General features: G+C 39.2%; 1 protein-coding gene across 1 annotated transcript in view; it reads left to right on the forward strand.

The window, feature by feature from the left end:
- zw10 (zw10 kinetochore protein) overlaps nucleotides 1–16,265 on the forward strand; it is a 31,797-nt gene extending 15,532 nt beyond the window's left edge. The window contains exons 11-16 of the mRNA XM_078532974.1: nucleotides 2,703–2,774; nucleotides 8,658–8,827; nucleotides 10,522–10,652; nucleotides 12,620–12,751; nucleotides 14,388–14,590; nucleotides 15,954–16,265. Coding sequence (XP_078389100.1) covers nucleotides 2,703–2,774; nucleotides 8,658–8,827; nucleotides 10,522–10,652; nucleotides 12,620–12,751; nucleotides 14,388–14,590; nucleotides 15,954–16,074 — 829 coding nt within the window. The 3' untranslated portion in view covers nucleotides 16,075–16,265. The remainder of the gene's footprint in view (nucleotides 1–2,702; nucleotides 2,775–8,657; nucleotides 8,828–10,521; nucleotides 10,653–12,619; nucleotides 12,752–14,387; nucleotides 14,591–15,953) is intronic.
- The last annotated feature ends 7,549 nt before the right edge of the window (nucleotides 16,266–23,814 follow it).

The raw sequence follows: 23,814 nt of genomic DNA on the forward strand, positions 1-23,814 counted from the left end.
CCTAGTGCTCATGTGGGTTAATAGAAAGAAGGAACTTGCATTTATAAAACCTTTTATAAGCTCCAGATGCCCCAAGAAGTGTAGTCACTGTTGTGAGGTTGGAAACGTGGCAAGCCGGCACTGCTAATTTTGCAAGTTAGCACCATAGTCTGAGACCATAGGATGGCTGGTGGCATATAGAAGAATCTTTACATGGCTTTACATGGTCTTAGTATGGTGCGTTGGTGGTCAGAGTCGAAGGAGATTTACTGTGCATCTAACTGTACTATATTTAACTTGGTAATACTGGATGCCTCAAATGACATAAGTGTTTGTAGGAAGAATATGGGGAGACAATATAAAATAAAGTGTACAACTCTAAATGGGGTGCAGGAGTAGAGGGATGTGGATGTATATGTGCATGAGTCGTTGAAGGAGGCAGGACAAGTTGAGGGAGTTAATAAAATGTACAGTATCTTAGGCTTTATTAATAGGAACATAGAGTACAAGAGCAAGGAGGCTATGTTGAACTTGTATAAGACATGAGTTTGGGCCTCAGCTGGAGCATTGCGTCCAGTTCTGGGCACTGCACTTTAGGAAGGATGTGAAGGCATTGGCAAGAATGCAGAAAGGATTCACGAGAATTGTTCCAGGGTTTAGGGAGCTTTAGTTACTTGGATGGATTGGAGAACTTAGGACTTGTATTTCTTGGAGAAGAGAAGGCTGAGAGGAGATTTGATGTAGGTATTCAACATCGTGAGGAGTCTGGACAGAGCTGATAGGGAGAAACTTTCCACTCGTGAAAGGATCAAGAACGAGAGGGCACACATTTAAAGTAATGAGCAAAAGAGGCAAAGGTGACGTGAGAAAAAGATTTTTCACTAAGCAAGTGGCTACGGTCTGGAATGCACTGCTTGAGAGTGTGGTGGAGGGAAGTTCAATTGACATTCAAAAGAGAATTAGATTGTTATGTGAAAAGGAAGAATGTGCAGGGTTGTGGGGAGAAGGTGGGGAATGGCATTAGGTGAATTGTTCATTCGGAAAGCCAATGCAGACATGATGGTCCAAGTGGCCTCCTCCTGCGCTGTAACAACTCTACTTCATTTCCCCATACAAACGTCCTTCAGCTCAATGTGCAAAATTTTAAAAAAAAAACTTTTGAGGGCAATTTAAAAAAAAAATTTCAGGGTCTGCAGCATGTTAGTTTCTTTGCACTGACATAGCACCCTCCTTCCAGTGGAGCCCTCTTCTGAGCAATAGTTCATAAGAGGCAACTGTTAAAAGAAATCATGTAACTCCATGGTAAACTTGTATATAACAAGGATTTGTATGCTTGGGTTGCAAGTGAGTGAAGTGAGCTTTATATTCTAGAATGATTGTCAGACTTTAAAATAAGAATGACACTTCATAAAAATGTGCAGAAGAAGCCAGTAACTATTTATGCACTGTAAGTGAATCCAGACTTGTATGTTATGGGGTTTTCCCCGTTAGTCTCAAGATTCCTGTGGATAATAGTGTGCTCATGTGCTTGAATATTCAATCCTTGTTTCCTGCTAGTTTAGTGGTGACATTAATGCAATTAAGTTTAATGCCTGCTTCAAATCACAGACAGAAGCTGTTGTATGGAATACATCAAGTGACTTTGGTATCCTTTTTTTTTCAAAGAGGGAAAGTGTTGTCAGAATGTTGAATCGCAGATTCAGAAAGACCTAATGAGATGTTTTTAATAGTGTTTGAGAACTGGTGTCCTCGGTACTGCATTTTTTGGCCATGGGGTGGTGCTAAGTTTCAGTTCTTTCAGGACAACGATTTACAGTGAAAGATCACTTCTTGCATGAAGTTGTAGAGTTCTCCAAAAGGTAACTGTCTCATTTGGATCTACATTCAGCAGTTGCTACTAAAGCTGGCCCGTTCATTGAGTAATCCTCCACCAATTCCACCACCTCCAGTGTTATGCCACCACCAAACACATCTCCCCCTCTCAGCATTCCAAACAGACTGTTCCCTCTGCAACACCTGGTTCACTCCTCAGCCACCCACCAACACCCATGGCACCTTCCCATGCAAGTACTGGAGATGCAACACCTGTCCTTTTTACCTCTTCCTTTCTCACCATCCAAAGCCCCAAACACTCCTTTCAGGTGAAATAGAAATCGTGTGTTTTTCGATTTAGTATACTGTGTTTGCTGTTCACGATGTGGTCTCCTCTACACTGGATTGACTGAAAACAGATTAGGTGACCACTTTGAGCAACCTCTATTCAATCTGCAAGTGTGACCCCAAGCTTCCAGTCTCATGTCATTTTGATTCTTCATCTTTCCCTCATTCTGACTTTCTGTCCTTGGTCTCATACAACACTCCAGTGAAGCTCACGGAAGCTTGAGGAACAGCATCTCATCTTTTGACTGGACACAGTTCAACAATTTTAGATCGTAACCTCTGCCACCATTTTATTTCCTTTTTCTTTCCTGACTTAGGTTTTTCTTTCTTGCTTCTCTCGCTCTCACTCTGCTTGTACCATGGACCTTTTTGTCATTTAGTCTCCCCTTCCCTTGTCTTCTTGTTTATTCACCCTCTTCCCCATCTTCCCCCTCCCCCACCACCCCCTCACTTAAGCTCTAACTTTTCCCAGTTCTAATAAAAGGACATTGATCCAAAGGTTAACGCAGTTTCTCGCTCCACAATCCCTGGTTTGTCCTTATGGTGTGTGTTTTGTTTTTCAGTGCCGTTCAGCTTTTCTACACAGTTAGAAACATGTTCCATTTGTTCTACGATGTGGTGCCTACCTATCATCGGTATGTATTTTATAATGTTTTAAAAAACCTGATTTTAAATTCCTTTGCAACATTGAGTTTATAGCCAAGTTACTATATTTGCTGCTACAATACCATGACCTTATTGCTGATTAATGGTGTATTCAGCCTATTTAGGGAAGTCAACTGCACAGTCCCTAATGCAGGCATAAATTTACATGCGCTTAAATGAGAATCCTCTGATCCACCTTATTACGTTTTAACAGCCCAAAATATGTGTTTGCATTTTCCTTCATCCCCATGCACACCATTATACTTGAGGTGTATATAATTATAAGTTAATAGGGAAACTTTGTGAAGAAATGTGTTAAGTTTACAGAAAAATATGACTTGAAGGGACATTGATTTACCCTAACCTGGGAGGGAATAAAAGTCTGGTGGCACAGAGATAGAATGTCCAACTCTATGTCTGATATTGCAGTATGAAAGCTTACTGTATTTTATATGAATCAATTTGCCAGTTTTTGTAGAAGAGGCTTTGAACAATTTTACATAGGAATTAGGAGCAGGAGTAGGCCACTCGGCCCCTCGAGCCTGCTCCGCCATTCAATAAGACCATGGCTGATCTGAATGTAACCTCAACCCCATATTCCTGCCTACCCCCGATAACCTTTCACCCCCTTGTTAATCAAGAATCTATTTAGCTCTGCATTACAAACATTCAAAGATTGCTTCCACTGCCTTTTGAGGAAGAGAGTTCCAAAGACACTCAACCCACTGAGAGAAAAAAATTCGCCTTATCAGTCTTAAAGGAGCAGCCCCTTACGTTTAAACAGTGACTTCAAGTTCTAGATTCTCCCCCAAGAGGAAGCATCCTCTCCACATCCACTTTGCCAAGACCCCAAAGGATCTTAAAGGTTTCAATTAAGTTGCCTCTTTTCTAAATTCCAGTGGATACAAGCCTAACCTGTCCAATCTTTCCTCATATGATAACCCGCCCATCCCTGGTATTAGTCTAGTAAACCTTCACTGAACTGCTAACATATTTACATCTTTCTTTAATTAAGAAGACCAGTACTGTACACAATACTCCAGTTGTGGTCTCACCAATGCCCTGTACAACTGAAGCATAACCTCCCTACTTCTGTAATCAATTCCCCTCACAATAAATGATAACATTCTATTAGCTTTCCTAATTACCTGCTGTACCTGCATATTAACCTTTTGTGGTTCATGCTCTAGGACACCCAGATCCCCCTGAATCTTGGAGCTCTGCAATCGCTCACCATTTAGATAATAAACTTCTTTTTTATTCTTCCTGCCAAAATGAATGATTTCACATTTGCCCACATTTTACTCCATCTGCCAGATCTTTGCCCACTCACTTAACCCATCTATGTCACTTTGTAGCCTCCTTACGTCCTCTTCACAACTTACTTTCCTACCTACCTTTGTGTCGTCAGCAAATTTAGCAACCATTTCTTCTGTCCCTTCATCCAAGTCATTGATATAAATTGTAAAAGTTGAGGCCCCAGCACTGACCCCTGTGGCACACCACTCATCACATCCTGCCAACCAGAAAAAGACCCATTTATGCCAACTGTTTCCTGTCAGCTAGCCAACCTTCTTTCCAATATGTTATCCCCTACACTATGAGCTTTTATTTTCCACAATAACCTTTGATGTGGTACTTTATCAAATCCCTTCTGGAAATCTAAGTACAGTACATTCACCGTTTGCCCTTTATCCACAGCACATGTGACTCCTTCAAAAAGCTCCAATAAATTGGTTAGACATGATTTCCCTTTTACAAAACCATGTTGACTCTGCCTGATTGCCTTGAAATTTTCTAAGTGCCCTGCTTTCACATCTTTAATAATAGCTTCTGACATTTTCCCTATGACAGATTTTAGGTTAATTGGCCTGTAGTTTCCTGCTTTCTGTCTCCCTCCCTTTTTGAATAAAGGAGTTATATTTGCCATTTACCAATCTAATGGAACCTTCCCTGAATCTAGGGAATTTTGGAAAATTAAAACCAATGCATCATCTATCTCACTAGCCACTTCTTTCAAGACCTTAGGGTGAAGTCCATCTGGACCCGGGGATTTGTCAGCCTGCAGCCCCAACAATTTGCTTAATGCCACATCCCTGGTGATTGTAATTTTCCTGGCTTCCTCCCTCCCTTCCATTTCCTGATTTACAGCTATTTCTGGGCTGTTATTTGTGTCCTGTATAGTAAAGGCCGAAGCAAAATACCTGTTTAATTCATCCACCATCTCCCTACTTTACATTATTAACTCCCCCGACCCATTTTCTGTAGGATCAATGCTCACTTTGTTAACTTTTCTTATTTAAATATTTATAGAAACTCTTACTATCTGTCTTTATATTACTAGCTAGCTTTCTCTCATACTCTAATTTTTCCCTCCTTATTAACCTTTTTGTCATTCCTTGCTGTTCTTTCTGTTCGTTCCAATCTTCTGACCTGCCATCTGCCTTTGCATAATTATATGATTTTTCTTTTAAGTTTGACACTTTTTAACTTCTTTAGTTAATCACGGATGGTGGGCCCTCCCATTGGAATTTTTCTTTCTCATTGGAATGTATCTATTCTGTGTATTCTGCAATATCCCTTTAAATGTCTGCTACTGAAACTCTATTGACCTATCCCTTAACCTCATTTGCCAGTTCACTTTAGCTATCTCTGCTTTCGTGTCCTCATAATTGCCCTTATTTAAGTTTAAAATACTAATTTTGGATGCACTCATTTGTCCTTCAAAATGAATGTGAAATTCAATCGTATTGTGATCACTGCTACCTAGGGGTGCCTTCACTATGAGGTTATCAATTAATCCTATCTTGTTGCTCAATACCAGGTCTAGTATAGCCTGCTGTCTGGTTGGCTTCAAAACGTGCTGTTCTAAGAAACTATCCTGAAAACATTCTATGACATCCATCTATGCTAACTTTGCCCATCTGATTTTTCCAGTCTATATGTAGATTAAAATCCCCCTTGATTATTGATGTACTTTTCTGGCAAGCTCTCATTATCTCTTCTTTTATACTCTGTCCTCCCAGGTGGTTACAATTAGGGGGTCTGTACACTACTCCCACAAGTGAATTCTTGCCTTTTATCATTTCTCATCTCAACCCAAACTGTTTCTACATTCTCATTTCCTGAACTTGGGTCATCCCTCTCGTGTGCTAATACCATCATTAGTTAACAGAGCCACCCGTTTATCTTTTCCTAGCTTCCTGCCCTTCCTAAATGTTACGTACCCTTCAATATTCAGGTCCCAATCTATGTCATCCTGTAGCCATGTCTCTGTAATGGCTATCAGATCATACTTATTTATTTCTATTTATGTTATCAATTCAGCTGTTTTGATTCGAATGCTATGTGCATTTAAATACAGAGCCTTTAGTTTTGTCCTTTTATTATTTTTGTAGCATCTAGCCTTGTCTGCTGATTTATTCTTAGAATTTTACTCTCTGTCCCTTCCTGTCACAGTCTGTTTATCATTTCCCATATTAATACTTTTCTCTCTTGCCTTATCTCTTACTCTTTGTTTTATCACATCTTCCCAAATTTGATTCCTTGCTCCCACTATTCAGTTTAAAAACCCTCTCTACTTCCTTAGTTAAAGGCTCGCGAGAACACCCGTCCCAACATGTAGACCCACCCAACAGTACGGATCTCACTTTCCCCAATATTGGTGCCAGTGCCCCACTTTGTCCACACCAGTCTTTGATCCACGCATTTATTTTTCTAATCTTATTTGTCCTATGCCAATTTGCACGTGGCTCAGGTAATAATCCAGAAATTGTTACCTTTGAGGTCCTGCGCCTCAGTGACAATGAAGAGCTTCCTTCCTCATTCTGCCTGTGTTGTTGGTACCTACTTGGACCACAACCAATGGATCCACGCCCTCCCACTGCAGGTTCCTCTCTAGGCCTGGGCAGATGTCCCAAAACACCAGGCAGGCAACAAAGCCGTCTGGAATCTCGTTCTTTGTGAGAATAGTGTCAATCCCTCTCACTGTACTATCCCCTACTACCACTATGTTCCTTTTTGCTCCCCCTACTTCAATGGCTTTCTGTACCATGGTGCCATGGTCAATTTGCGCATCCATTCTGCAGCCTCTGCTCTCATCTAAACAAGCTGAACTAACCTCAAACCTATTGGACAATTGCAGAGGCTCACACTCCTGCCCTCTGTGTCCTCTTGTTGCCTTGCTCGCAGTCACCCTCCTGTCCCTGGCCACTGACCAAATCAGAAGACCCTATACTAAGTGGTGTGACTACCTCCTGGTATAAAGCATCTAGATAACTTTTCCCCCTCCCTGATATGTGGCAGAGTCTGCAGCTCAGCCTCCAGCTCAATGCTTCTCAGCCGAGGTTCCTCAAGCTGCACTTACTGCAGACGTGTTTGCCCTGGATCACAATGTTATCCAGGAGCTCCCACATGCTGTAGTCTTAATTTTTTAAATTTTATTTTAAATGGCCTATTGCCTTTGTTTAAATTGCACAATAATTTCATACAAACTTAAATGTTCGTGTTGTTATATCAGACAATGTACTTCCTGAATTGAAAGATTTGCTAGAGATTTTCCCAAGTGTCTCTTCCCAAGTGAGCCAACTATCTGACTTGGCTGTATAGGACTAATTATTTTTCCTTACAGTTCTCAGTGCAGATTGGTTTTAGATTCCTTCACATACACTACATAAATAAAAGTTTATAATTCAACTTTTGTGAGTTAGATTTTCAAATGTAGGATTCAGACCAAAACACATTAGAAATTTGTGGCTATGTGTTAGCCTTTGGGCTTAAGGATTAGCTGAGATCATCTTGTGATCTTTTAAACAGTTTCACAGAATTTTAACAGCACAGAAGGAGGCCATTTGGCCCATTGTGTCTGCACTGGCTCTCCAAATGAGCATTATGACCTAGTGCCATTGCCCTGCCTTTTCCCCATTCCCCTGCACATTGTTTCTATTCATCTTTGTTTCTATTCAAATAGAATGTCTCGATTGATCCTGCCTCCATCACACTTCCAGGCAGTGCACTCCAGACCCAAACCTGTAGCTAGAAGGATGAGAGGCCCATATTGCAGGGATGGAAGTAAATTACATGAGCTACATTGGCCCCCAGTAAAGCAATGTCTTGATTTTAAAATTTTCATCCTTGTTTTTAAAACTCTCCATGCAGTTGCCTCTCCCTATCTCTGTGATCTCCTCCAACACCATAGCCCTCTCAGATATCTGCACTCCTCTAATTCTGGCCTCTTGTGCATTCCCAATTATAATTGCTCCACGTTGGTGGCCATGCCTTCAGTTGCCTTTGCCCCAAGATTTGGAATTCCCTCCCTACACCTCTCTGCCTCACCTTCCTCCTTTAGGACACTTCTTAAAACCTACCTGTTTCTTTGACCAAGCTTTTGGCCATCTGGCCTCATCTCCTTATGTGGCTCAGTGTCGTACTTTGTTTATAATGCATCTGTGAAGCACCTTGAGACTGTTCATTACATTAAAGGCGCTCACTTTCTCAAGGGCAATTAGGGATGGGCAATATAAATGCCCATGTGCCATTAAAGAATCCTATCTGATTTAACTACTGTAGCAGTGACAATCCTTTCTCAGGACAATGAATTAGCCATTTTCTAAGTTATTGCCCCCAGAAATTCTGTTTAAATACAGCATTTCTTAATGTTATTATGGAAAGATTGCTATATCGTGAATTGGATCTTGCTTATAGCTGCTGTTGGAAGTGTTGGTGAAAACACTAACAAAACTTGAGTTGCATTTGGCCTAGCTTTATAGTCACTTTGGTTGTTGAATGTCAAGACTGTTCCAGTTGCCATTTAGTTACTTTTGGAAGATGCAGTCTTAAGGTAATTCTAAGTCTGTTCTCTTTTTCTCATTCAGGGATACCCTGCAGAAGTTGCCCCAGCTGGCTGCCATTCACCACAACAATTGCATGTATATTGCCCACCATCTGATCACCCTGGGCCACCAGTTCCAGTGCAGTCTCCCAAGTCCTTTGTGTAATGGAGCTGCCACCTTTGTAGACTTTGTGCCAAGTTTTAGACGTTTAGGTGTGTAACTGAATCTTGTTTCGCTAATCATTGAGCCCCTGTAATGGTCTGGGATTTCCAAAGCATTTTCTAGCAGCACAGCAGCAGTTACGATCCGTTATTCATATGTCAAAAGTGGAGTTGGAGGTGATTACAGATATCTAGCCTTCAATTGCAACACTGGTGAATCAAATTTGTTGCTGTGATATGTTTAGATGAAATTAAAACAGATCTGCCTTGCTCCTCTAAAGAATAAGAACTTCACTGAGCTTTAATAATGTGGATTGTTTTTGTGACATTGTTGAGTGAATTCTCTTGTTTTGCTTCTGGGGATATTCTAAAGTGAAAATTGACACTAATTCTGAGAGAGTTCCTTTGAGGCTGCGAGCATGCATTCCAGCACTCTGCAGCAGTGTTTTTGGGGCCCTAAGCTGCCTGAAAGATTGTTAAGAATTTCAAACTGAAGAAGCCTGAGAACTGACTGCACCTTGACAATAGGTGTGGCACCAATCTAACCTTTTTAACCTGCTTAATTAATGTGATCACAGGGTGTCACTAAATCCATTAAACTGAATGGAAAATTGCTAGTGGCTCTGTAAATATGTCTATAAACATGAGGTGAAGGCATTTCCAGTAATATTTTGACAGTTTCCCAGTTATGTGTCTTTTCTAACTTTTAGAACTTGTGAAAACATTAATTTTGCTTGTTGTACAAGGTTAAATCTGACTTGGATCGTCAACATCATATGGCGCTGAAGCTCAGACATTGCTGATTTAACTTGTGGATGCTCTGTTCTTATTCCTTCATTCACCCCTTCCCTCTTACCCGCCACCTGAAACTGCAGAATTTTACATTTGCATTTGAGAGTCGGCTTTACCTAGTAGTAGTGTTAAAAGTAGTAGCAGTATTCTTACCTTTTGAGTTCTGGCCAACATTTCTACCTTGAAAACCACCAAATCAAATTAACTGATCGTTCTAGTTTGTGGGACCTATGTGTGCAGAAGTTAGCTGTTGGGTTTGTTTGTGTAACCCATAACTGAGAGTGTCAAAAGTGTTATAAAAATGCAAGTTCATTCTTTAAAGCCATCACTCTCCATGCCGATTACTAACCGGTGGATAAAAGCAACCCTGTCTTTTGAACATTTTGGTTCTGTCTCTGGAAAGTGTCCTTATCTTGGTCTGTGTTGCATTTGGGAATTTGGAACATCAGCTAGCAGAAACGTTGAGCCCAGAAATCTGGATGAGTTTTATTTTTCTTTTAAGGCCTTGATCAAATTAGCCACTCTGTGTAGGATGGGAGGTATATGACTGGGGAAAGAGGAGAGGAATCAATAGAGAGAGAATATTGTACTTTAAATACTGTTCCGTGTAGGTCACTGTATTCCATCACTTTTGGCGTGTAATTGTGCTTTCATTATTCTTGTCTAAAGATCCAAAGTGAACCTTGCTTTTAAAAATTGCAAAGCAAATTGGGTGCTGGATGAATAGATTTTAATTTACTCGTTCTTCAAAAGTAAATGTTACCTTAAATAGTAAATTTTGTGGCTGAAATGAAAATCAATGTTTTGTTGGGGGGTGTTGATGGATTGGGTGTCTTAGGAGTTTGAAATTGATCATTGCAACAAAGTGCCTTTTTAAAAAAAAAAGTTGCATTTTTTTAAAAGCCCTTTTTTAAAATGACATTACATTTCTCATTGCTATTTCTCATTGCCAGGGACGGAATGTTTCTTAGCGCAATTGCGTGCCCAAAGAGATGAGTTGCTGGAAAGGTTGTCGAATGCAAGAAATCTTTCAAGCCTGGATGATGCGGATAATTACTCGGCCGCAAACAAAGCTGTCCGGCAGGTTGGTGCAGTTGCTTGTTCTTTCAAATTTGCACAGGCGTTGGAGAATTTACTAAGGTAAAAAAATTATAATGGTGAATGCATAAAATCTGAAATAAAAGTGAAATATTTTGCACAGTATCATGCACAGTTCTGATTTCCAGAACACAATAAGGATATCGATGTGCTGGAGAAAGTACAAATAAAGATTCACAAGAAACAGAAAAAGATTTGAGAGGTTAATAACTATCAGGAAAGACTGAATAGGATGGACGTTTTTTTTCTAGAAGAGAGGGTGTTGTGGGGTGACTTAATAGAGATGATCAAAATTGTGAGGGGCTTTGGTAGACTGGGCTTGAGATGTTTTCACTTGACCAAAACTAGGGATCATAAATATGATAGTCACCAATAAATCCAATAAGGAATTCAGGAGTAAATTCTTTACCCAAAGAGTAGTTAATATGGAACCTACTGCTACAAGGAGTAGTTGATGTGAATGCATTTAAAGAGAATTAATGTGAGGAAGAAAGGAATAGGAGGATGTACTAATTAGCTTAGATGAAGATGGGCTTGTGGCTTGAATGAAACATAAATAACAGCATAGGCCAGTTGGGCTGGATAGCCTGTTTATATGCTGTAAATTCTGGAGATCTGCCAATGTCTGAAAGAAGAGACAGGCTAGCTTTTTTTCCCCCAAGTTAATTTTCTTTCCTGTAATTTGTGTTGTGCTTGTATAATAGAAGATTTTACACCGGTTGCATCGCATTATGTTGAGGATTTGACTGAAGTGCACTAATGGTCTATGCCGCCTGACAGTCTTGCAGCCATTCTCAAGTAATTTTAAAAAAAGAAAAATGAATACTGAAATGCTAGAATACACAGCAGATTCATCAGGATCTTTTAAAAAAAAAAATGAAACTGGAACTTGAAATGTGACCTGCCTTTTCATACTGACCTGTGTGGTTTCAGCTTTTCCTGTTTGTATTGTTGCTATCTTAACTGTGTTTCCATACAAGAGATTCAGATCGCACCTCAGTACTTTGTATGGTGTTGGGCAGGGATTTATTTGGATATTCATATTTATCCCTTGAACAAGCATTCACTCAGTGATTTCAAGTATTTCAGTATCTTGTTTAAAGCAGCTTAAATTATCAACTGATGTTTCTTCTGTCTTTGGAAGAAGATTTTGCTGGTTTTATGCACAGTCCTTGTCCTACCACAAAATTTATATAATTAACTTGTTTTCACCAGCAGATGTCACTTGAAATATTGCGTAACATTTTAAGTTTATTTTAAGCACCTCATTTATCACAAAATAAGGCAGCCAGAACCTGATCATCGCCATCAGTACCTGTGACATGAACAGAAGTTAGTGAGACTGAGTCCTATTTTTAATTGTGGGCCTGAAGTTGCAATTATTGTGCATAATTACAGCTTTGCCTGCATGATCGTTCAAATGTTTTAATATTGAGATTGTTTTAATCTGTTGCTGTGCAAGTGAGGTAATTGTGTCTTTAATTTAATAAGAGCCATTAGCAAACAAAACTTCAAGACCAGGATCCTATGCCTAAGCTGTGGTATACTTGTATTCTAATATTGGGCAACTTAGTAGTTTATTAGTAACAAGATCACAACTTAATCGTGACTTTATCTTCATTTTAATTTCATACAAACCCTTTGCTGTTGTAGCCTCACTCACTCCCATTCCAGTATTTACAAATCTAATTGAAAAGTGGATCCCATTTATAACTCCGCCATGATATTATCCAACATTTGAGGTAACAAGTTGCGGATTTCAAGTGCTCAGTTGGCTGATTTTCTATGCTCAGTTCTTTAATCCATTATGCAAACTTGATGGGAGACCCTATCACAGCATTGTGCAGATTGTTGTATCAATCTAACTAAGTGATGTATTAAGATTGTCCTATTCTAGCCATCAGCAACAGGGTTTATCTAAAAGGTTGCTTTTTCTGTTATCTCTTTTTGCAGGTGATTCATCAGTTAAAGAGGTTGGGCAAAGTTTGGCAAGATGTGCTTCCAGTTCATATATATTGCAAAGCTATGGGTACTTTGCTTAACACAGCAATTACAGAAATTGTGAACAGAGTCACAGTGCTAGAGGTAATTTGGAACAAAATGGAATAAGATTTTGAGCAAGGGCTATAGCAGTCTCAGGAGTGAAATTCAGTTTTTTCATAATACGGTGATGAATGTTTTTTTGTTCATTCACACAGATCAGTTGTATTTGAAGTCCCGTACTAGACATAGATATGCTGGAAGTGGGGATGGATGGTGAACCCGGATAGTTCACCGGGTTATTTTCATTATGTTTGTCTTTACTGAAGTTTTGTATAAGAGACCAAGTATGTTTTATACAAAGGGTGCCAATTGAGTAAGTCAAATGTCCATTCATTGACAAGTAGTGTGGCCTTCTGGGCTTATGAATGGGGGATCAAAAAAGGTGTTTGATTTTCTTTTACCTGTTCAGTATTTTGTGGATTTACAAAAATAATTTTAAATGAGACTTGTATACAAGATCTTGCTGTTATTTAAAACTAACACTTGCATTTGTCGATTTTTTCATTAACTGATATCCTGTATTCCTTTCTTATTTCTTCCTGTATTGAAATTAAGATCCTGTCCCTCCTGACATTTTTAAGTTGCGTGTGCAACATGAGACTAGGAGTATTAGGCACTGTTCTGGTCTCCAAATACAGAAGCACTAGAGAGTTGTTTAAAAAAAAGATTTACAAGAATGATACCAGAACTGAGAGGTTCAAACTGTTGGGAAAGACTGAACAGGCTGGAGCTCTCTACTTTAAAAAGCTGAGGGGGTAACTAAATAGAGATATTTAAAATTACAATATGGTTTGACGGAATAGAGAGGTAGAAAAAAATTCTGCTTGTGGGTTCCAAAATCGAGTGCAGTTAATTTAAATAGTCATTAATAAATCTAAGAGAGAATTCAGGAGAAACGTCTTTACCCAGAAAGTGGTTAGAATATGGAATTTGCTACTATGTGGAATAGTTAAGAAAAATAATATAGCTGCATTGAAGGAAAAGCTGGATAGTCACATTAGGGAGAAAGGAATATGCTGATTGGGTAAGATGAAGTGCGGGAGAAGGCTCATGTGGAGCATAAACGTTGGCATAGACCAGTTGGGTTAAATGGCCTGTTTCTGTGCTTTAAATTCTATGTAGATTTTAAATATTCTTGATGGCACTGATTGAAAGTTGGCCAAGACACCAGGGCATCTCCCTAGTTGATTTTAATTAGTACAATGGAATCTTCAACATAACCAGAGCAAGAAGATGCGGCTTTAGCCTGATAAACTCTTATACTGAAATGTCACCTTATGTACTCAAGTGCTAGAGTGGAACCAAAATCCACAAACCTCCAACCAAATTACTCCTTTAAATACGAAAATAGGAAAACTTAAGCTTTAATGATGCGTGGTGACTACCTTTGATATAAACTTCTTCGATCTTTATATATGTTAAAAAATATATTCAACAGGGGCTAGGAAGTGAGAAAAGGGGAAAGTTGGAGAAATAATTGTGACTTGTTAAAGTTTTATTCACTGCGTACTCAGGAGCGCAGTGATCCCCTCCTACTATACTAGTGAGACTATTAACCAACCAGTAGAGTGGATTATGCCATATTGTAGGCTTTGATTGTAGATTCCGTACTAATTTTATTAGTTTTGTGTGGAACTGTATTAGTTTTAAGAATAGTTCAACTCTTTGCATGTCGCAGGATATCTCCTCGGAAAGTGCAGACTGCCTCTATTCATTATGTAAAACTATACTCGAGGAAGGGCCGCAGATCTTCCAACCACTACCTGAAGAAAGCAGAAACAAAAAGTATCAAGAAGAAATTCCAGTATATGTGCCAAAGTGGTTGAAATTCAAGGAGCTAATGACAGTGCTTCAAGCTAGTCTGCAGGAACTGGTGGACAGGTATGTCCCTGGATTATAAATGGCTCATAAACAAATAGATGACTTCTGTCTTCTACAATAATGAGTAATACAGTACTTAGAAGGCTGGGCCAGGGCTTTCTTTAAACTAATGGCCTGCTGAATTGTTCACTATAGCAGCAGGCCATGCATAAGCATTTATTTGTTGGTTTTGCTAAGTTTTTAAAGTGAACTTGCTTCACTTTTCTGGCGTGGAGATTGGGCCAGCCAACTTGCAGACCTATACCAGTGTGCCCTTTGTCTGGCTATCTGACACCCCACCTTCCCCACCCACCTTTCATGCTCTCCTTTTCCTCGAATATGGCGGCCTCTGCACATCATCTTGTCTGCTTGGTGAAGCTCTAATATAAACTGAGTTAAATGGAAATGGCACTGGCCTTCCCTTGCTCTGACATTGAGTGGGTGTTGATGCTTCCTTTGTGCACTGCCATGCCATGGTGCACAAATTTAATTATTCAGTCCACTTGGGCAAGCATAAAAGCCTGGAACTTATTTATGGAAACAACTGTCATTTTCTGTTTAGGAGTTTTTGTGGAGAAAAAAGAAGTTGTAGGCTGAGGAAAGGCTATGAATTGAACATTCATTAGAAACCTGTTGGGAAAGTCTTTATTCCCTACAGAAATCTCAACTTTGAATATTTGATCTCACCATCTGCCGCTGAGGTATCATAGGCAAGCATGTCTTTGGATCGACTATGTCTTGGATGCCAATGTTGCCTCATGTGTCAAGGATCAGTAGATAAACGGGGTAATTATTGTGTTCCATGCTAACCAAAGTTGTTGCAACCCCAAAAGTATATTGATACACGCTGAATAAGAGAATAATGGGTAAAGAAGCATTTATTTACTGTCTTTATGGAGTCATCAAAACTTCTCAAAGCATCCCCTAACAGTTGGAATTGAGATGATTGTTGTGCAAAACGCAGCACCCATTCTGAACCAACACTGTCCCACCAGCAGCAATGAGATAAACGACTGGTCAATCTTTGGGCATGCAGAATGGTTCCCTTGAATCCAGAGGAATTGTCACTGGACTCTTGCATCCACACCTGAAAATTTAGATGGGATCTTGGTTTAACATACATTCAAGATTTAAATACTGGGTTCTTGTTTTTGCAGACAACTGTGTTGCAAGCCAGCCATTCCTGCACCCTACTCACTGCACCCCACTGAAAATCTGGTGTTCTGACCTCCACTGCCAAATGTATAAAATATCAATTGGAATCTTTGCCAAAAAGCAAATTGATCAGAGTATCTTTAATTTCCTCATTCTTAATATTAAATTAATAGAATGTTTAGAACTTGGGACCTATTTTTGACTTCGCTTTCTTTTTAAATGTGTTTAGATGGACTGATGGGAAGGGCCCCCTCGCAGCAGAATTTTCCCCAGTTGAGGCAAAGAGCCTAATCCGAGCTTTGTTTCAGAACACAGAACGAAGAGCAGCAGCACTGGCTAAAATTAAATAAAAATAGTTATGGTTTTCTATGTATTCAATGAATTAGATGTTAATAAATGTATATTTACCTTGTAAACACTATCTTTTTATTTTGTTTTTAATGTTTCTTGAAAGCCATACATCTGTAGAATATTGTAGCAATATGTTCAAGAAACCAGCTTGTTCTATCAGTTGTCGCCTGGAATAAAAAAAATGTATATACTATCTGTTTAGTTGCTTTTCAAATTCTACCCCATGTGGATGTGATAGATATTGGGGCAAGTAGTTTTATTACAGTAAGGGATCTGGTACTGTATCATTCTACTCTAAGCTTAGCATTTTGACTGCCGCTGGGACACCTTAAGAAAATTGAGGTAATTGTGGGAGCTTATGGTATATGCCAAAAAAAAAACACCGTCCACCTGGAACCCTCACCTTGGTTGGGGCCTTGACCTTTCTGAAGCTATTTCTTTGCCCACTTTCTAATCCCTTCTGACTCTTTTTATAGATGTTGTAATTCAATAAAATGCGGTGTAAGTTTCACAGGTGTGATTATAGACATCACTTGTTCAAAGGATTTACAAAAGTTTCCTGGCATATCACTGATATCACTATGCATTAGATACTGGCTTTTCACATGTTTGATTCTAGTCCAGACTGAATACCTTTTCTATTTGCTGGTTGCTGAGGTCATATGTAGAATGAGTTTGGCAGTATTGGTCTAATTCTCATAACAGCACAACACTGCACCTAAAATGGCATTTACTTGGTGATACCATGGGATAGCTGGTGTGGGTAACATTAGGGTAGGGTTTGCTTTAGGCAAGTTGGGGGCTGAGGGGTGTTGTTCGAGTAGAGTATTTCTGGCTAGAGTACTTGCTGTTGTCACCGATTTGTCCAAAATGGAAAATGTTCCGTTCCTCAACACCACCATCTCTCGCCTCTAAACATGAAGATTCACGCACAAGGCTTGTATAGTACAGTGAGCTGAGTCACCATTAATGAAATGTTGATTTACATATTTCTTTTGCTGTCTTTTATAACTGTTCAGAATCAGTCATGCTTGAAAAAGTACTACAACAATGCACTACGTGACTGTGAAGGTTGGACAACTTGTGGCAATCATCTAGAACCAAAATGGACAATGTCCTTGACTATAGATTATTGAAGTAAAAACCATGTAATTGGTTTTACTTGTGTCTTTTTCTCTCTGCAAACCTAATGTTTGCTGTGAAAATACAGTGACTTGTCAGAAAAATGTGGCTAAACAGTGAATGATGGGATATTGAACAATAATGGTCTCTGAAGATTGAATCATTTTGCTTATTAAGAAATGCCTTTCATCTATTCATTTGATTAGAACTAACCTCAAATTTGTTTTAAGGGATTTAATTGTGATTAAAATCACTAAAAAATCAAGCCTTTCCTGGAAACTGCACCTGCGACCTCTGGAGAAAATATTGTGTTAGAGAGAAGGTAAAATCATTCTACTGAAGTAGGTCACATTCCTGTTACAAAGGCAACATATTCAGAGGCTGGAAACCTGCAATAAAAACAGTGTTGGAAATACTCGGAGAGAGAAACCGAGTTAATGTTTCGGGTCAATGTACTGAGACAAAAAGTCACAGACCAGTAACCCCGCTGCTTGACCTACTTAGCATTTCCAACATTTTCTGTTTTTATCGCTGATCCTGTTGCATTTTTGGCCAACATTTATGGCAATAATAGCTGCTGCTTACAGCCCTGAACCATGGCTACTAGTTTCTATTTTTAAGACTTGTGAATTGCATTGCTGGACGATGTCCATCAAAAAGACAACTGAGCTTGACTTTTTTGCTTGGCTAAAATTACTGTTTTAGAATGACCAGCATTCAAAACTTGGACTTTGGTGGATCTTGGTTCATGACTGTTACTCAACTTCTCTTGCATTGCTCTGACAAAACCTGGTAAAGTGTGACATTTTCATTTCTACGTTAGTTGTCTAGGATGCAGCCAAGATTTGGAGTGTTTTGTATTAGTTAGTGCTCACTAGCAACAGCTTTAAAACTAGCGACTCGTTACATGCACCAGAGAGGATGGCTTTTGTTCCATCTGATTGGGACTGAACCCTGAGTTAGTGTTCTAATTGAGCGTGTCACTCAGTTGACACAGGAGTGAATTCTAGGATCTCTGCAAATGAGGTAGAGATGTTATAAAATGAGCCAAACCTTTTAAGTAGATTTGTGACACCACATTCTTCCATCATTGAACTCTTTAAACTATTGTGCAAGGTAGCAAAAGTTCAATCCCATATACAGAACTTCTCCCTCTTCGTTGACAAATACAGATTGACTCCACAAATTGAGATCAGATTCTTTCTGCTGTCCTATCCAGGCTCGAGCCTCAACTGTGAACGGCACATCTGCCATTGGATCCAGCATTGATTTTTAAAAAAAAACTAGTATCAAGTTGTAAAGTGTTGCGGAATAGGCCAATAGAGAATAGGCCAGGGAGTGGAAAGCTGTCAGTCGAGTGGAGTGAAAACAGAATTACGATAGAAGGAAGCAAAGTGCATAGAATGGGATAAATTGGCTGAAAAATGTGGGCAAGGTGGCTTAAGGTCTAAAGTTACTAAATTCAATCTTCAGACCAGAAAGTTGTGAGAAACTACTGGAATACCAATGGTCAGCTCACAGTTCCCTTAGTTTCATTTTGCTCCTGAGGGACACACACTTTTTTATCTTTATTATTATATACCTTATCTTTTATCATATTACCTTTTTTGTATACTGTCGATCAAATGCTAAATTGAATTTCATCACTTAAGCTGTGGCGAATCTCTGCATTAGATAATCATTAGGTTTGGAATTTTCTCTCCCAGGAGTTAACATGGTAAATGCCAGCACCGTCCTTCTTTGTTGCCTTAGGTGGCATAGCAGAATGTAAATACCAAAAGACACTATTCAAATAGCAGTAATGTTTTAATCAGACATGTGTTTGACAAGAACACAGTTAATGAGCATGGAAGCTGTTGAAACCCTAATGAAAAAATGTAATAAGGATATTTGAGTTTCATCAACCCAGACTGAGGTTTTAATGCCAGTTGTGACCTGAAGCTTGTGAAGAAGTGGCAATAATCTAAGAACAAAGGATTCCTCTTAATAAGATATCTTGGTCTAGTTTAATCTATTGACCCACGAGTGGAGGAAGGTGGGAGGGAGTAAGACTGAAAACTCTACCGCCTTATCACTGGCAAGTGGGTTGTCCCAATCCCAGTGTCCACATGCTGAACTTTATGCATCAAAACCTGCCTTAGGACAAAGTTCAATTCAGCTTTGAAGTAGACGTTCAGCTGGAGCTCAATACGGGAAAGCAAGTGCTGTTGGGTTATACACAACTAAATCAGCAATTGGGATTACCTATGGCTGATTTGGACAAGTAGATGAATGAACTGATCAAGGACCAGCATTGACCCAGCAGTAGGAATCTCATGCTGCTATTTGTCAAGTGAAGGCCAAAGAGGAGGATGTGGAGGTGTATGTTGTGCACCTGGCTTTAGAGTTGACACAAACTGTGAGAGGTTCCAACGTGGCAGTAGAAATGCAGGGACTGTGGGCTACGTTTGTGCAAAGATGCAGGAGACACAGTCCAGCCTCTCAGATTAAATTGTTGACTCTGAAGTATTTTGTTATCAAGAATCTGGAGGTCAATGTAGAAATAAAGGTGGAGCAAGATTGTGTGGGAATGACTTTAGAGAGAGGAATAGGGATGAGGAATTAAGTAATCTTTGTATCTGATCTCCCAATTTTTATCTGTGTGGGGAATAGTCCTTCCTTGAGGGATGCCTCTCAATCAGTAGAGGCAAGCATTTAATGAGACGTGACTACATCAAACCCAGTTTTTGGCAGTCAGTGACTGGAGAATACTCTGACATTACAGTTGGAAGATGTTCAACAGTGAGTATCTACCTTGAATGAAAAAATCTCCTGGGCCCTATGAACTGGTTAAAGGTAGGAATTTTTGTTTTAATTATTGCTTTTGCTTGTCTCAGATTTCTTCAGCGCTAATGTAGGGTTTACATATAGATTGCAAGCATGTAGTTCAGCCTGCAAATTGCAAGCTTGCTTTAGCTAATATACAGCTACCCTAAAATATAACTGGCACAGTTCTTTTTAAGAGAATATCACCTTCCAAAATTACAGTACCTTTCATGACCTCAGGACATCCCAAAACACAACAACCGTTGAAGTATAGTTACTATTCTAAGGTAGGAAACGCGGCAATCAGTTTGTGCACAGCAAGCCCTCAAACAGCAATGTGATTATGACCAGACAATCTGTTTTTGGGCTATTGATTGAAGGAATAAATATTGACCAGGACAACTCCCTGCTCCTCTTTGAGGTAGTGATAGATGCTTTTATGTCCAACTGAGAAGGAAGACAGGATTTAGTTTAATGTCTCATTGGAAAGAGGGAACCTTTGACAGTGCAGCATTCCTTCAGTTCTGCATCGGAGTGTCAACCTTAATTTTTCTGTTTAAGTGTCTGGAGTGGAAATTGAACCCTCAACCTTATGACTCAAAGACAAGAGTACTACCACTGAGCCAGGGTCAACACTGCTTTGTAGCCTGGAGGTAATACTGGGAAGAGTGTGAGGCTGATCCCTAGTGTTGGAGCACTAAATGATGAGGAAATGGTACAGGTTGAACTCTCCAGCCTAGAAAGGAAGTGCATGAGTCAGGGCCTTTATTTAGGTACATAAGGTGCCCAATGAAATGGAAAATGTGATTGTAGAACTTTAGTTCAAGCTAACTCAGCTGCAAGGCAAAGAACACATGCATAACAATAAGTTGATATATGTTTGGAATAGTTTTTCAGTTTTGGCAGTGGTAGCAGAAAAATTCTGGGAGGTCTATCAAGACTCAGCTGTGATGAAGGGGGTGAAGTCTTCTATCAAAGAATGGGACTAACTTATTTATGTGACATCAAACTGATGCTGCACTTAAAAAGCAACTTGCTGCTTAGCCACACAAACATATACATTTTCCAGCCGTGCTGTCCATGTTGGCCTTGCCAGCTGGTAATTCCTGGCTGGAGAGTTGGCATTTCTTTACTCAAAAGCACAAATTGTGAAAGTCACTTTGCACTCTACCAGTTTCACAGGCTGTTTTCAAGGTGATATTTGCGATGGCTAGAGAGTTGCCTATCCACTCTCCTAACTGGGGATTTCAGCAAGATGAGAGATTTAACGGGGCAAAAATGTGTTTAGGAGCTTGTGTGATCAAATGATTCATTAAGCACAGTTCAATTTTTAAGGTTACAGGCATAATTTTGATTCTTTTGATGTTGTATCGATGGTCTTCAGACTCAGTACAATAGAGCTATAGTGGTTTGATTAGTTGAGGGTTTATGTCAAGATCCTGCCTAACTGTTCTGGTGGAGGAACAAGATCCCAGACATTCCTTGAATCACAGTAGACGAATACTCTTGGTGGCCTGACCAACTTCCCTTCCTCAACCTGATGATATTGCATGCCAGAGCAGGCCCAAAGGGCCAAATGGCCTAATCGTTCTCCTATTTCTTAAAAGAACATATGTACAACCTAAAGGAAAAATGAACTGCTCCTTCATCTAATTTCCATTTGTAGAATGCTGCAGTTTCAGAATGTCTCCTGTGTTAACCTGCGACCATGCAGCACTCAAATTAATTCACTATGGAATGTTCCAAGACTTTCTGACAACTTGATAAGTCTTCATAAAAGTCAAAGAACCATTCGTGACTGATGGTTTGATTAATTTTTTGCATTAAGAGAATTATCAGATCATTTGAATTACATTAAAAATAGATGATTGTATTTTTAATGAATAACTAATTATTTTGGGCAGGTTTTTATATCAACACAATTTATTGATTTATGGTTAACAATCCAAAATAAAGCCACGCGGAAGATTTCTTAACTGACATAGACTGAATCCTTAAAGTTCCCAAGGCCACATGTTTCCTTGGTCATCACTTTGGCATTTTTCAAACTAACTCCAAAGAGAGACAATTTCTAACATTCTAGTAGTTATAATGAAAACAATACATAGTTTTCTATTGAATTTCTTTAATGTACTCTTGCGGTATCTTCCTTTCTTCTCCCTGCCAAGACACAGATGCAGAAAATAAATTAAATGATTGAATCTACTTTCCCCCAGGAGCTTTCTATAACGATCCTATGAACTTTCCTTTCTGGAGATGAGAAAAGTTACAAGGGCAATCGCTTCCCACCTAGAGAATTTCTTTTCACGTCTTTCCCCAGGAAATAAAAGTATGTTGAGGTATTTGAACCAAGAGTAAAATGACATACAATTGAATGATCAACTAGGTGCTTTTAATGTGGAACAATTATAGTGTGAATCATGACTAAAGTCTGTAAGTTAACAACCGCAACTTAAGTTTCTGAAGTAAAGTGAAAGTTTTTCTGCTGCAGTTTTTGATGTAAATCAGAGTAGTTTTAAGATATCTTTTGGAGGGAAAATAGGGCTTCAGAAAATTGAACTTTGAAGAGATTCCATTAAGGGTCAATTGGCAAAGTGCTCTTATCTCAGCACCCAATGAATAAATTATTAAATGTCCACTAAAGGCCCCATCTAATCTTGTCTTGTCACCATGCATTTGATGACTGGAACCGAGTCCTAAGTAGGAGTTCAAATTATCGCAGGAGAAAAGCACAAAGGTTGAAATTCCATTGAACATTTGTAATCAGTCATTAAAATTGTGAACCACACACTTTTAATAAAATACTCATAAAATTTGTCCTCTAAATGGCATAGGAAGGTGAGCAGTCTTATTGTTACAAGATTGAATTTTTTCCATTCGTTTCAGGCACCACTTCTCATGCCAGACGCTCCTAAGTAGCTAAAAACTTGTAAAATCAGTTTTGATTTTTAGGTAAAAAAAATTGGATCATAAGACCTCGGTAAGTTTTTGAGAAAATTTGCTTCAAAGACTCCAAACATCACTAAAATTCAAGGAAACAAGCAAGGAACTTATAAGAGAACAATCAAATGAAATGGCAACACACAATCATTTACATAGTTTACAGGCATCACTTTTAAGAGGTTTTCTATAAAACGCTTACTTTGCTCCTAAATAGTCATTTTGTATATAATAATAATATATAATCTAGTGAGACCACAAGTCAAGAGATGATTGGGAATTTCCCTGGAAATTGCACTGCTGAAAGTGACTGGAATTGTTTTTATGCACAATTTATATCGTGCAACTATCCTCCACTCACTGCATTTTGCTGGTGAAATAATCCTGCTTTACTTAGGTGACTTTGCTGTGGTTTTGGTTGGGAGTTTGGAGACTCTGCTGTAACTGCTGTTTTCTGCCACTATGATGATGCTTGAGATTGTGAATGCTGTCTAAGCTGAGCAAGTCTTTGATGGATGACCTCAATCTTCAGAGGACAATTGATGTGCTCATTGTGTCAGTGTCCAGTTACTCCTGCTCCCTATCTACAGAGGGATGAAAGGCTGTTCTTTTCTGTAATGCAAAATGTTTAGTTTCCACTGCAATATCTAAAGTTGATCCAGAGCCACTTAAAGATATAAATTGCACAGTCTTAGTTCCTGTTCATCTTGAAACTTGAGTCTGGGGATGCATGCGCATTATATTGGTGATCTCAGCTGGACACATGGCTTCCTTTATAAGATTTAATAGCCTGTGTTTGTCCCTGGGCTGTTTTGCCTTCCTCTCTAAGTCATGCTGAGTTTCAGGTTATCTGAATGAACAAATGTTCTCCC

This window comes from Cetorhinus maximus, chromosome 2, assembly GCF_964194155.1.
Source record: "Cetorhinus maximus chromosome 2, sCetMax3.hap1.1, whole genome shotgun sequence".
NCBI lineage: Eukaryota > Metazoa > Chordata > Chondrichthyes > Lamniformes > Cetorhinidae > Cetorhinus > Cetorhinus maximus.